The sequence below is a fragment of the Ambystoma mexicanum genome, chromosome 2p (assembly GCF_040938575.1).
Source record: "Ambystoma mexicanum isolate Mex_15411 chromosome 2p, UKY_AmexF1_1, whole genome shotgun sequence".
Classification (NCBI taxonomy): domain Eukaryota; kingdom Metazoa; phylum Chordata; class Amphibia; order Caudata; family Ambystomatidae; genus Ambystoma; species Ambystoma mexicanum.
The window spans coordinates 1,017,205,047-1,017,218,554 of record NC_090923.1 but is presented as its reverse complement, the minus strand read 5'-3'; the positions used below and the strand labels follow the sequence as shown (position 1 = coordinate 1,017,218,554).

Here is a 13,508-nt window from a genome sequence, read left to right as displayed (position 1 = left end):
GCAATGGAAGTACAGCCAGCTCTGAGAGGATGTTCAAACGAGTTCACTTTGGGGTTGATTGGTCCCACCAACCCAAGGGGAGAAGTCGTCCTTGTAGGGCTTCTCTAGTCGAGGCGAATTTGGAGCTTCAGCACAGCAGCAGGACTTCACCAGGCAAACCAATGGTCCAGGAGTTGCAGCAGGCGTCTCTTCCAAGTTCTTCTTCGGATTCCTTCGTCCAGTGGTCGACTCTGCCTTCGAAGCAAAACGCTTTGTCTTTTATGAGAGTTTCTCCCATTCACTATCAGCCTAGATGTCCCTCGCACAGCAGGGTGGCTGTCCTGCAAGGACAGCCAGCCGGTCAATAACCTTTGGGTGCATTCCTGTAACAAAGGGGATTAAGCACAGGGAGTTTCAGGAACCTCCCTCGCTTCCTGTCCTGACAGACACGCTGGAGCCAGAGGCGGGCTTCATCAGTGAACCCTGCCAAAGATAAAACGAACAAAGGGGCCAAACTTAAGAAGGACCTCACAAGCAAGATATGGCGAAAAAAGAAGACCGGGCCATTTTGACAAAAAGGGCATCCATGGGTGCAATACTGCAGCTGATTATTCAGCCTGTGGTAAAAACGCACAATGGTAGGAAAATTAAAGCACTGCCACCAGCCATTCACTTTAGTGAGGGTAACAAAAAAATGTTACATGAGAAAGTAGACAAAGGGGATACTAAGTAACCCCCCCCCCCCCAGCACTCCACAATGGATAGTGTGTGCTGGGTCTACAAAGAGAAAAGGGTAAGTAAATTCAATTTCCCTTTACTACTCTTGTGAACAGTAGTTTATCCAAAAGACGTTATTTAAACCTTAAGAGAAATCCAAACGATTTCTCTGTGACACTGCACTGAGGGTGATGTGTGTTACAATACAGAAGGGGATGCCGAAGGAGTTTGTCAGACTCCAAAAACCAAACAGAAACAGAGTCCAAATCAGAAAAAAGGTCTCACTCACTCCAGGATAGAAAATCAAAAAAGTCCCAAAGTCCGGCAAAAGAGCTGGGGGTCTCTAAGGTAGAAGGGAATTAGCACAGAAATAATGAGAATTCTCCCCAAGAAGGATCCAGCTGGCTTCTGTTCTGCTTGCAGTTCCTGGGTTCCTTGGCCTCAGTCCTGGGGACAAGAGGGCGGACGTCTGGAGGACTCCTGCACTGCTGTTCGAAGGTTGGCTGTGGCTACGGGCTCTTTTCAGTTCAGCGGCACTTTGCGGTTTCAGCTATCGGCAAATAGCACCACTGCGGATCTTGGATACTGGGTGGTCTTCCTTCACTCCTTGAGTCCAGCACTCTGGTGAGTGTTTCGAGCTTGGGTGGTCCTGGTTCGGGAGGGCCCTCAGGATCTTCCTGAAGCTTCGGTCCAGCTTAAAGACATTGCACTTGACTATGGATTTTTTGACCCGTGGCACTCGGTTCCTGCAACAACAAAGAAGTACAGCTAGTTGGGGAAGGTCTTCGAGCAAAGTCCGTCTTGGGGTTAGTTGGTCTCACCAACCCAAGGAAAGAAGTCTTCCTCTCCGGAGCTTCTCTAGTCGATTCAGAAAAGCAGTTTTGGCACAGCAGCAGGGCTTCACCGGGAAGTTCAATGGTCCAGGAGGATGCGGCAAGCTTCTCTTCCCGATTCCTTAGTCAGATGTTTCGTTCAGTGGTCGACTCAGTCTTCAGTTCAAGAAGCCTTGCCTTTTATGGAGCCTTCTCCCATTCTTTCACAGCCTAGTTGTCAATCATACAGCAGGGTGGCTGTCCTGTAAGGACAGACAGCCAGCCAATCAGTACTGGGTGCATTCAGGTAACCAAGGAGACTAAGGACAGGGAGTTTCGGGCACCTCCCTTGCTTCCTGCCCTTACAGACACATTGGAGCCAAAGGCGGGCTTCAGTATTGAAGCCTGCCAAAGGCAAAACGAACAAAAGGGTTAAACCTGGTTTGGCGCACAGAGTGAAACCCAAGAAAGGCCTCACAAACAAGAAATGGTGAAAAAAGACAGGGGCCATTTTGACACAATGGTCACCCCTGGGTGGTACACTGCAGTGGAGTATTCAGCCTGCGGTAGAAAAGCACAATGGTAGGAAAATTAAACCACTGCCACCAGCCATTTAAAGTTCTGAGAGTAACATAAAACATTTGACATGAGTAAGTAGGAAAAGGGGCTACTAAGGATGGGGTCTGCTGTCTCTGCATGGGAAAAGGGTAAGTAAAGTCAATTTCACTTTACTACTCTTGGGAACAGTAGTTCACCCAAGAGAAGGTATACCTTAAGAGAAACCTGAAGGATTTCTCTGTGACACTGCACTAAAGTTGCTGTGTGTCATGATACAAAAAGTAGATGCCTATGGAGGTTGCCAGACTCCAGAAACAAAGAAAACACAGTGTCCAAATCATATCAAAATACGAGTGTGTGAAAAAGACCGGCGTCACCTGTTCCATGTATCAGGTCAGAACGACACTGGAGGCCTGAATGTCCTTGGCATTCCCTCAATTGTGCCTTGCTTCAGTTTCTTCGACCTGCGGTTCTGCGTAGTCCACACTCTAGCGGTATCAGCATAGTTCAAGTACTGCACAGTCCTCTCTCTTTGGGTCACGCCATGCTTCACCTTCCTTTTCTTGGGACCGACGTCCCCTGAACGGCCCGGAGCCTTAGTCGGTCTGTGCCTCCATCCTCTTCCAGAAGGCTGATTCTCCCCGATAGAGGGTGTTCCTCTCTCCCTCAGTTTCTCCACCTAAGCTGATTTGAAACGCCCGATGTTCCAGGGCTCTCTTCCTAGTCGTTCTTCACTTTTTATATTGTTATTTGGCTGGGTCGTCGTCAGCGGATGCTCATAGTCCTTTTTCTCCCCCTCTCTCATGAGCAATTGCTATTGCTTGGTTGTTCTTCGTCACAGTGTTTTCCACATATCGAACACTGGAGGTTATTTTAAAGTAACAAACAGTGGCTTGTTTTGTTGGAGTCACGTGAAGCCTGATGTTAAAGCTGGTCCAGGATAAAGCATTGTAGGTAGTTTCTTCACGGAACGGAGTCCCTATCCCCAGTAGGGAAGTCTCTAACTGTGAGGTCCCGCTTGCCACCACCACTAGTGGGAATGTTGCATAGTGGGCTCCTCTTCATAGCCTTACAGGGAAGGGCTCTCCTCTGGAGAGAAGTTACAAAATCCCATGATTTGTCACAATCCACAATCCGGCTACCGGTCTTTGCTTTCAGTCACCAAAAAAAGGAGCCCTAGCGCACTCAACTCTTGTATCCCCCCTGGGTGATCAGCCATAATGCCTCAGCATCTTCACTTCATTCAGCTTCTTATCTCCTCAAATTTTCATCTTCTCCTCTCACTCTCTGCGAAGAAACAGCAGTTGTGTAACACAGTGACAGTACCCTCTGAATTTTCCTTGAACAGTGGGTTCCTCTCTCTCAGCTCAGCACACCATTGTCTGACCAATGTGCAATCTTCTGGTACTTCCGCTATGATTACGTGAGGGACTTTCCAGCCCACCAGTGACCATTTTACACTGACTTCAGTGTTGCTTTTCCTGGACCTTTCCAGTGCTGAGCTGCTCCTGCGTTTACTAGCATCGGCCATACTGATGGTTCCATGCCCGATGCATGAAGACTGCTCTTGTGCTTTATTGGATGGTACTACCAAATTCTAACCTGGAAAGGTTGTATCCTTTTCCCTGCAGTGCCACTAATGCTTCACAGCCTGAAAACACTCCCATGCACATTGCCTGTACGGCATAGCATTAAGACCACCTCCCATCACAGTACCCAACTCCATTGGTCTCATGACACTTCTCAAACAGTGTTTCTGAACTCCTGCGCAATGAATGCTTTGAGTTTCTTTCAAGCCAGGCTCTGGGCAGAGTAAGTGGAAAAGGTGAGCAGAAGGTAGGGAATCGGAGAAAGTGAAAAAAACAGACTAAACGCCATACTTGCCTAACTTCTGGGTTTTCCCCCGGAGACTCTGGGTTTTTAATCATTTCTCAGGGTCTCCGGGGAAGACCCTGGAAACTCCGGGTTTTTGGTGTTGTTTCCGGGTTCCGTCAGATCCTCCACCCGATTGGCTGCCAAAGACTGCTGCCGGTAGCCAATCCGGTGGCGGTGTGGGCGAGACCCGGAAACGGGGCAAAATGTTCCTGGCCTGCACACTATATGAGGCCGCTGCTGGCGGACAGCTTTTAGTTACTTTTTTTTTCTTCATCCTTGCAGGATTGCGCAGCGCCGGCGGACTCCAGTCCCGACCCCAATGTGGCCTGAAGTAAGAGAGCCCAGTTTGCGTTGTTATTGTCGGCCAATGCAACCGCCGGTAAATACTGCTTGAAATCCTGCCATGTCATGAGACCCAATTACAAGCACTATTACCGCGTTCATTTTTCTGTAATTGTTACTTAATCCTGGGTTTCTGGGGTACAGACGTGTAGCATACTGAAACATATCTGCTGACACGGAAATATACAAGGTTGATGTAGCAGGAAAAGAAAATGCTCACCAGCGCGTGTTACGTTACGTTACACTGACATGATGTAACCATGCCATCAGCTTACCTGAGTTTCTGATCGGGTTAATGAATTATGAATTAAAGAAGACCCCAGGGGTTGCACCATAGCCATCAGGTTTGCAGGCTGGACACCTCACCACTGCATTATATAACCTCATGAAAAATAACAAACAAGGTGAAATGGCCGATTTCAGTACTGCAAGTTCCAAGGGAAAACCTTTGTATTGGTTCTTGGCGTTTGAAACATGTACACGTTAAGGTTACCTGATGGTGGTTCTTCAGTTTGATGGGTATTTTTGGTTTATGGGTTTTTGTTTATGATTGCATTTATTGCATTCCACTGCAAAGGGCAAACAGGTTTCTAATGACAGTTAAAACAACCAAGTTTACCTTTTTGACAGGTGGGCAGGGCGTGTGGTCGGTATCGTGTGCAAATGGGTGGAGTCTTGTGTGGCTGTGGGCGGGGCATACATCTAAGGGTTTTTGATTTTCAAATGTAGGCAGGTATGCTAAACGCCCAGATGCCCCCGGGTTCGGTGCGCTTAACTAATGTCAAAATAAATAAAAATAAACCACATGAACCTCCTGAGGTATTGCAGGAATTCTGGTGACCAATGCAACTGCAAATTACACACAAATTATGTAATTCCTTTATAAATCAACCCAAGCTACATGCAGCAAAATGTAGACAGAATAAATCATCCAATATATTATCCATCGAAAGATACTTCGTCAGGGAAATATCTGAAACCAATAAACAATACAAACTCTTTGTTCTAAGGACCCTTATGCAAAAATCCCAAAAAAACCTCAACGTACCAAGGTGTGGTGAAGGCAGCTCACCCACGCTAGACGAATCACTGTAGGTGCTGAGGGTGCTCGATGTTTGCTCCACGGGCCGCTTCTTTAAGCTGCCATCATATGACTTGGTGAGATGCTGCCGCCTCTTCTTATTCTTCACCAGGATTTTGCCTAACAGCTCCTGCGGACTGGGCAGGGCCACGCCCCCTTGCAGCTGCAGAAACAAGCGGCCATTTCAGAAAGGTCTTACACTCCACAAAGAGAGGGGTGGATGAATTGAGCACTAATGCAACATTTCAACAACTTGTATAAATAGCTGCCACACAAGTACTGAAACACATCCTTTGGCAACGCCCCATTTTCTTTTTTACTTTTCCTATACTTCACTGGTGGATGAAACCTGAGAACCAGTACAGAGTGCCATTGCCTCTGGATTCACCAATAACTACTCTGCGTTTAACACTGCCAAACTATAGCACAGACATGAGCACTAGTACAGACCGTCACTCTCACCACTGCCCACCCAACTGATGTCAAAGTGTTAGGAAAAAAGCTCCTTTTGCTGCTTTCCTCCTATAGACGTCTATGAACACCCTTTCTTTTTGCTTTGTTTTGACTGCTGACCTAACATTTTGGAGGTACAAAAAGCCTTCTATTTTACTTTCCTTGTATTTTTTCACATTCTTATGTGGAAACTGATCAGTCCATAAGACTATCTGTAGAGGGAGATTGTCTCCCTTAGTGGATTTCCTGTATTTGTAAGGCTGCACACATCACCTTACAGTGAAGTGTGGTTAGGATACTTTGTATCCTTATAACCTTTTCCATTGTAACGTTGTGGTTACAGATGCAATGTGTCCAGGATGGACTGCTAACAGTAGATATTTTTCTACTGTGTCTTAAACCTTTTACTCGTGCATGTTTGCCTAACCTTAAAGGGCTTCTATGAGTGGGTAGCATACTAAAATAGCTGTGCCCCCCCACAAGATTTTCACCTGTCATTTGGCCATATTATCCTTTGGCCTTCCTCCTGCACTCTTGAGTCTGGAATTGCCACCTATGAAATGCCCTTTCCGGGGGAAAGCTTCTGCTTTCCCAGGCAAAGTGCAGGCCTGTATGTGTGGCCGGATGTGGGGACTGTCTGTTCCCAGTCCACATCCAGGTCACATGGTGCCTGTTGCGGACCAAGCCATTACTGGATAGCCACTGCTAGTTTGAATGGTGCAGATCCTTGCCATCGGTGGACTGCGGTGTGCTTCGTCCAAATCTTGGATAAATGGAGGACTCTGCAGCCATTCGACAGATCATCGTTGGAGCCAACACCCCTATGAAGAAGTGCAGTCCATGGACGACCATTGAAGTCGACCAGCATCGCCTGCAGCCAAGTCACAGTGAAACCCTGATCCTCTGTGCTTTGACCTCTGGACAGGTGGGAACAATCAATATCGACCCTTTGCTTGAGAATCTGTGCCTGCTGAGCTTTCGGTGCTGGCTTTTCCATTGGATTACTCTGGCTCAGAATATTCCATCTTCATGACGGTACATTACCATCGTCCCCGTTGTGGGATATACTGACCCACTCAACGGCATTGCCCCACATCATTAAGCTGCATTTGCGCAAGAAACAGCAACCTGGCTGCCCTGGCTCCTGTGCGCACATCCTGCCTAGCACAATTCAGGCAAAATGGAACAAGGGGATACACTGAAAAAGTATGCCAGTGTGTTCTGAAACATATATGGAATCAAGTGGAAAGGCAGTACTGCTTTGCTCTAAAAGCTAAAAATCCCCTTCAAAATGAAAACTTTTCACCCTTTCAAAATTCTGCTTTGACGCTAATTCCATCTGTTCATTCTAAAACCACAGTGAATAAAAAGGCCCTGTCATGCACATGATATTTCACTGTACTTCACCAAAACCAGGCATAATTCCTGAGTGACAGGCCCAGTCAAACCAACTCTCAGAGAAAAGCAACTTAATTTTCACTTGCACAGGGACACGCGTCTTTTTTTGCCAAAATGTATCCAGGCTCAGCAGTTCAATGAGACTTTAACTCTCTGAGCCAGGTCAAGTGTAAATGTATCTATATTTTAGATAAAACTCCCGCATTCAAGGAAATGACTACAGCTGCAGAGACGGTATAGGCAGCTGGGGGAGCTGCAAAACTGAATTTAAAGAAAGAAATGCTAGCAGTTTTTTTACACATGTGGAAACATGGGCTTTGCTGACTGAAGAAAAAAATGGGCCTGTTTAAATTAAATTGTTGAATGAAAGCCTGCTTACTTAGCAATGTAAAGGGTTTATGTTAGTGGTGATAATACACACATAGGCTATTTTCTTTCACAGGTAGTTTTAATCCAGGGCCCAAAATAAAACATTAAAGAGTTTAAAACACATGGGCTGGATTTGCAAGCTCTCAGAAAAACCAGTCATCCCAGTTGCCAGCCATGAAACTTCCCCATGGAAGGGAGACACCATAAATCCAGGACACCTAGGTGAAAATTGCCAGCCTGAAAAACTTTGAATAGGCTGGGATAAAGAAAGTTCACACGCTCGTCAGACATTCGTCTGTGCTCCAGGCTGGGACAATAGAAGTCCTGGGACACTGATCTGTCAAGTGTAAGGGGCAACAAAACCGGTTATTAAGATGGGAAACCCCTTTGCCTTGAAGGAAATGACAGTTGCTTGCAGTTGGAGGAAGAAATAAAAGGGATCGAGTAACAATGGACTGCCTTTTGGCTACAAAGACTATTTTATAAAGAAACTTTCTTCTCTCTGCAGCAAGAATTAGTAAAAATTTAAAAAGTTCGCAGTTTCAAATCTAATTTTATGGGCTTTCTTTGAAAACTTGGTAAAACTCATTGCCGCATGGGGGAAAAGAAGTTACACAATATGACAGATTCCAAGAAAAGTATTAATGTTGTAAACATAACATTTTGTACGTACATTCCTGGGGATAATTCTGATCTCTGTATAAAATTGTGGAATTTTAGGCCAAATCTTTAATGTGTAAAATTACCAAAATGTATCAGGAGGGTGAAACAAGGTTGCACAGACTGGAGGATTGGACTGATCTATGCTGCACATAATATGTAACCTATGTGTATAATTTGCTATGGGATTGTAATTCTAGAAATGTATGTTTTTGGCAAAATCAGATTTTCAGTGAAGTAAATGTGGGAGTTTCTGGACATTGTGAAACTCACCTCATAAACCTGACATCATTCCCTTAGAAATCCAACCAGTTGAGAGCAAGGCGGAGACTAGCACCCCTGCCCAATCCAAGTAGTTTAGGGGCGTGCGTGGTTAACCCTGCCCATTTTATACTTTCATTATGTCATTTTGCACTATAAATAAGTGTCCCTCACAAGACCCTAGATACACACCCACTCTTCCTGACTTTCCCGCTCCGGCGTCCTGTCCCATCTTCCAGAATCCAGATCCCAACTACAAGGCCAAGCATTGCTATCCTGCTCCAGCAAGGCCTACAATATTAAAACCCCAATCATTTCCCATTAACAAGGGGAAAACTGTGGCACCTTTGGGATCTTGATCTAGTATAGCTTGCCGCCACTCACTGCATGCTGCTGCCATCCTGCTCCCCTGGTGACCTGTATTATCCAGTGAATTGCCAGTCCAGAAGTGCTACCCGGAAACCAGTCCATGCCCAGCTGATCCTGTCCCCTGATTTGGTCCAGCTGTCCTTTGTTAGACCAGATTCGTGTGGTGACCAGAACCGCTGACTGTCCAAAATCCTAACTAAAGTTGACTGAGAGTATCAATAGGAACCATAGAAAACCACAGTATACCTTGCCTTGCTTTGTTCCATCCCAATCTCCAAGTCATCCTATTCTGACCCCGACATCTTGTTAAAATTGTCAGAATTATCTGTGAAACCCTGCCTTTGATTCCTAGTATCAGCGCCGATTTTCTCTTCATTTTTTCGTTTTGCATAGAACATAAGCCATTAGCGATTTTGATTAAAATAATTAATTTTCCCTAAAGGAAACGGGGTACACCACATGAAGGGTTACAACGGCCGCGTAACTGTGGAGATTCACTGGTGGCATTCTCTTTTCCTTTGTCATTAAATCCAGTTTAAGTCAAGTATCAATCAATTTTAAAGCCGCTTTTCTGTTTTTCACCACGTTATTTTACTCAAAGCGCACCTCACTCTATCTTGCATAACTCACACAATTTCACTTCCAAATTGGACCTATGATCTATAGCTACATCCCAACACATAAACCACATTGCGAGTTACAATATTTCACCCATTTTGATTAAAAAACATTTTGGTAATTTCAGGCGGGAATTGCAAAAATGTGCTAATTTTCCGTGTCATTTGCTGCAAACATGTTTTAAAACCTGCCACTCATTTTCAAACTGTATGCTCTTGATTATACATTGCTTGTGATAGTTTCCACCTACCTTTACATTGTTGCTTTAGGGAAGAACTGCATTTGTTTCAAGATTTTTACACACATTCATTGATTTATTCATCCATTTCCGAGTGTCATTTTTAGCATTGCCAGGGTTCAAAATCTGTTTTTCTCTCTTGTCTGGGGAGTGAATGTCCGATCTCAATTCTGTTTTTCCTTTGTCATTCCTGATTACCTGCCGTTTCTGTTTATCCATTTAGAATTGATTATTTGTGGGCTGAGGGAACATTGCAGGGGGAAATTCTAACTCAAGTGCTATCTTACCTAAAATCAAAATGTGCTCCTATTCCCTGGTGTTTTGTAGATGTGTCCATAGAAGGTTAAACTAAGTCCATTGCTTATATTCCTATTGTTCTTATCACCCCATTGGTGATTGCTGCCCCATATTAAAAATTGTATGATTTCTTTTAATTTTCAAATAAATAAATATATTTTATCAACCAGCCTGGTTCATGGTCCATTGTGACCCGGGGTATTTGAAAAGGGGGTGTGATATGAGTGGTGTATCATCTCAATATTGAATCTAATCTAAAAACACATGCATTTCAGTTGTGCGCTGCATACTGGGCCGAGACTAAGGTGTGCTTCGCCCGTTTGAAATCCTTAACACTGTCCACAAAAAAGGGAGCCATACTGACCCTGGCAGCTAATGAATGCTAGCTATGCTGGATGCTCAGGTAAAGATCTTTGCCAGGTTCTTGTTGGAAGAGCTGGGAGCTTGGGCTGAGTGCAACAACATCATTCCATTTGACTAAACGGGTTTTCGGAAGGGCCTTAATGCCACCACCAACGCCATGGCCCTAGCCACTATTCTACAACAGGCTTGGCTTATCTGAAAAACCCCCGTTTATGTGGCATTTATAGAGTTTGGTGCAACCTTTGACTCTGTGGACAGGGGCAAGCTTTGAAGGAAGCTTTGCTCCTGGAGCACCCCCCACCCCGGCCTTCTAAAAATGATTATTTGCTTACATGAACAGAAGGTAGAGGTTCCCTAGATCAACATGGTCTCCTGTCTAGTCGGATCTTCACTCGAAGGGGAGTCAAGCAAGGGTGCATCCTGGCCCCTATGCTGTACAATTTGTATTTGTCAGACTTTGGGGAGGCTATTGCTAGCCCTCCAACTACTCCAGCTAAATTAGGAGACACACCCATCCAATGATTGGTTATGCAGATGATATTGTGCTCCTTAATCTGAAACCAAGCTTGCTCCAGTCCTCCTCAAGCTCCTTGAAAATATATTCAGACCTAAACTCTCTTAGCGTGAACATAGATGAGACAAAAATCATGATTCTTTTGTCCAATGAATAGGAAGGCTCAGAGAACCATGTGGAGGATGGACGGGAGTGCTGTTCAGGCCGTCCTTTGACTATAACTACCTGGCCATTAATCTAGACTCCAAATTAGGGGGAAACCTCCACTAGAAAGCACCAATACCACGCTATGCCAGACTGAGGGCCAGGGGGTTACTCCATTGGAGTTCTGCACCAACTGTACCAAGCTAAAATCCTGCCAATGGTATTGTATGGCACAGAGATTTGGGCACATGGGATCAATCCTGATCTGACAAAACTGGAGTCGGTTGTACTAAAAAAGACTATTGAGACTGCCAGCCAACTTATCTGTGGAGATGGTCTACCTTGAATTTAATAGTGTGCTGATCCTTGTTCGTTACCACATTTCTGTCCTGATTTTGTTCAGGAAGCTTGCCATTGCTCAGGAAAATACACTGAATTGGTTAATGTATGGAGTGCTGCAGACTAGAGCCAGGTATAAGTCCTTGAGTTGTCTGGGGAAAGCTAGGTCCATCATTGACAGGTGGCTTTGCTTGGCCCTAGACGACGTACTAGCAATGCCACTGACCAATTTAAAAGCTCCATGAAGGTAATCTATACTCTCAGAGTAAGTATCTGGGCACTAAAATCAATGCCTTTGAATATATGGAGTATATCCAGGCTTGTGGAGATTTCCCTAGTTACATTATTCATTTCTTGGGTAACTCCCTAATCTGGGATTATTTCAGAATCATGTTCAATGTGGTTGAGTATCTTGAGATTTTGGGAGATCGGAGTAATATTATAAGGAATGCCAGATACTGTCGGCTGTGTGGCGAGATGCGATTGGAGACTGCTAAACATCTTGTGACCAACTGCCCCTCTGCCCTTAAGCTCAGTCTCCTGGCGCTGCGATAAGCAGAAATGACGGGGAACCACATGAGTGAGGACATTTGGAATACTTTTATGAGTGGGTATCATGAAGCCTGCATTGCACATATTACTATTCTGTGAAAAAAGATGAGACAAGTTTTGACTGCCCTGGACTGGTGATTTGTGTATATGATGCTGCTGAGGGGTACATGTTGGAATGGTGGGGTTTTGCTCTTTGTTTCTTTTATTTGCGTTTGAACTTAGATTCATGATTTGTAATATGGAAATGTGTAGTAAACATTTGTTGACTATGCAGTACCGTAAATAAATAAATAAATAAATATGTTGCTGGGCCACGCGGTGGACTGACCAGCTCTCTCCTGGGGTACCACACTGCAGTTGCCACCATTCAAAGTGGATCCTAGGATCTTGGAGGATCTTCAACTTGCGCTACAAGACATCTGCTCCTGTATTTTCAGGTTCTAGTCCCAACAGAATATGTGCAGGGCCTGCTCCTTTGTTCGACAACTGAACATCAACACTTGCCGCCTGACCATGGTGACTCCTGCTGCAATCTATGTTCTTTGCTCCCAGGAGGTCTTCTGAGGTAAACCAGTGCCACAGAAGACTTCATCTCGTCACCAGCAGGACAGTCCCTGGAACCAGGTTTCAGGCACTACGTCTGACAAACTAAATCCTGCATCTGAAAGTAACCTTTTCTGTGCAGAGGGGACCTGGCCTAGCAGTTCGGGCTGGGCTGCTACCATTGGTGGCCGCAGCTGACTGATTTGCACATGGCTGGACCCCTTTTGCAATGGTGCAGACGGGCTAAAAAACGGTGGTGTGGAAGGTTGCCCAGAGCAATTGCCAGTGGTACAGATTCATTCGAAACCTTCCACCCATCACTTTTGTGGTCACAGTTTGTCTCTCCATGTGAGAGAGGATATACCCCGACGAGGGTCCCTTGCTCGCTGCGCCATAGGGAACCAGCCTGCACCTCACTGAGGAGGTCCAACAAGGCCGAAACATGTCTGGGGTTGCTTGGTTTTCTGTGCAGAGAGGACCCGGCCTAGCAGTTCGGGCTGGGCTGCTACCATTGGTGGCGGCAGCTGACTGAACCCTTATGCAATGCCGCAGACGGGCTAAAAACGGTGGTGTGGAAGGTTGCCCAGAGCAATTGCCAGTGGTACAGATTCATTAGAAACCTTCCACCCATCACTTTTGTGGTCACAGTCTGAAAGTAACCTTTGCACCCACAACCCGCGGGCCTCGCTCGGTCAGACCAATCGAAGAAGAATGTGTCCTCAATGGAATCCAGAAACAACTAACGTTGTCTCTGGAGAAATCGGAGTAAGGGGGGTAAAGTTAACATATCTGCCTCCCCCACAAGTGATAAGCACAACGTTCTGGCCCGGTCTCCCTCTCTTGCCCGGATTGGTGGTGGGCTATAGTAGGACCCCCCTTCTAAGCCTTCCTTAGTGTAGTTGGACAGAGAGCTTCTTAACTGAACATGGCCTAACTATTGGAATTCTCACTTGCAACCACGACATCTTCTAACTCCTATAGTAAACCTACCTGAAAAGTAATGTTTTGTAACCGATTACATTAAGG

General features: G+C 45.4%; 1 protein-coding gene across 1 annotated transcript in view; it reads right to left on the bottom strand.

The window, feature by feature from the left end:
- The window catches only part of PLCB3 (phospholipase C beta 3), an 869,107-nt gene that overhangs the window by 191,369 nt on the left and 664,230 nt on the right, over positions 1-13,508 (bottom strand). Inside the window, exon 14 of the mRNA XM_069644864.1 lies at positions 5,332-5,527. Within this exon, the coding sequence (XP_069500965.1) occupies positions 5,332-5,527 (196 nt within the window). The remainder of the gene's footprint in view (positions 1-5,331; positions 5,528-13,508) is intronic.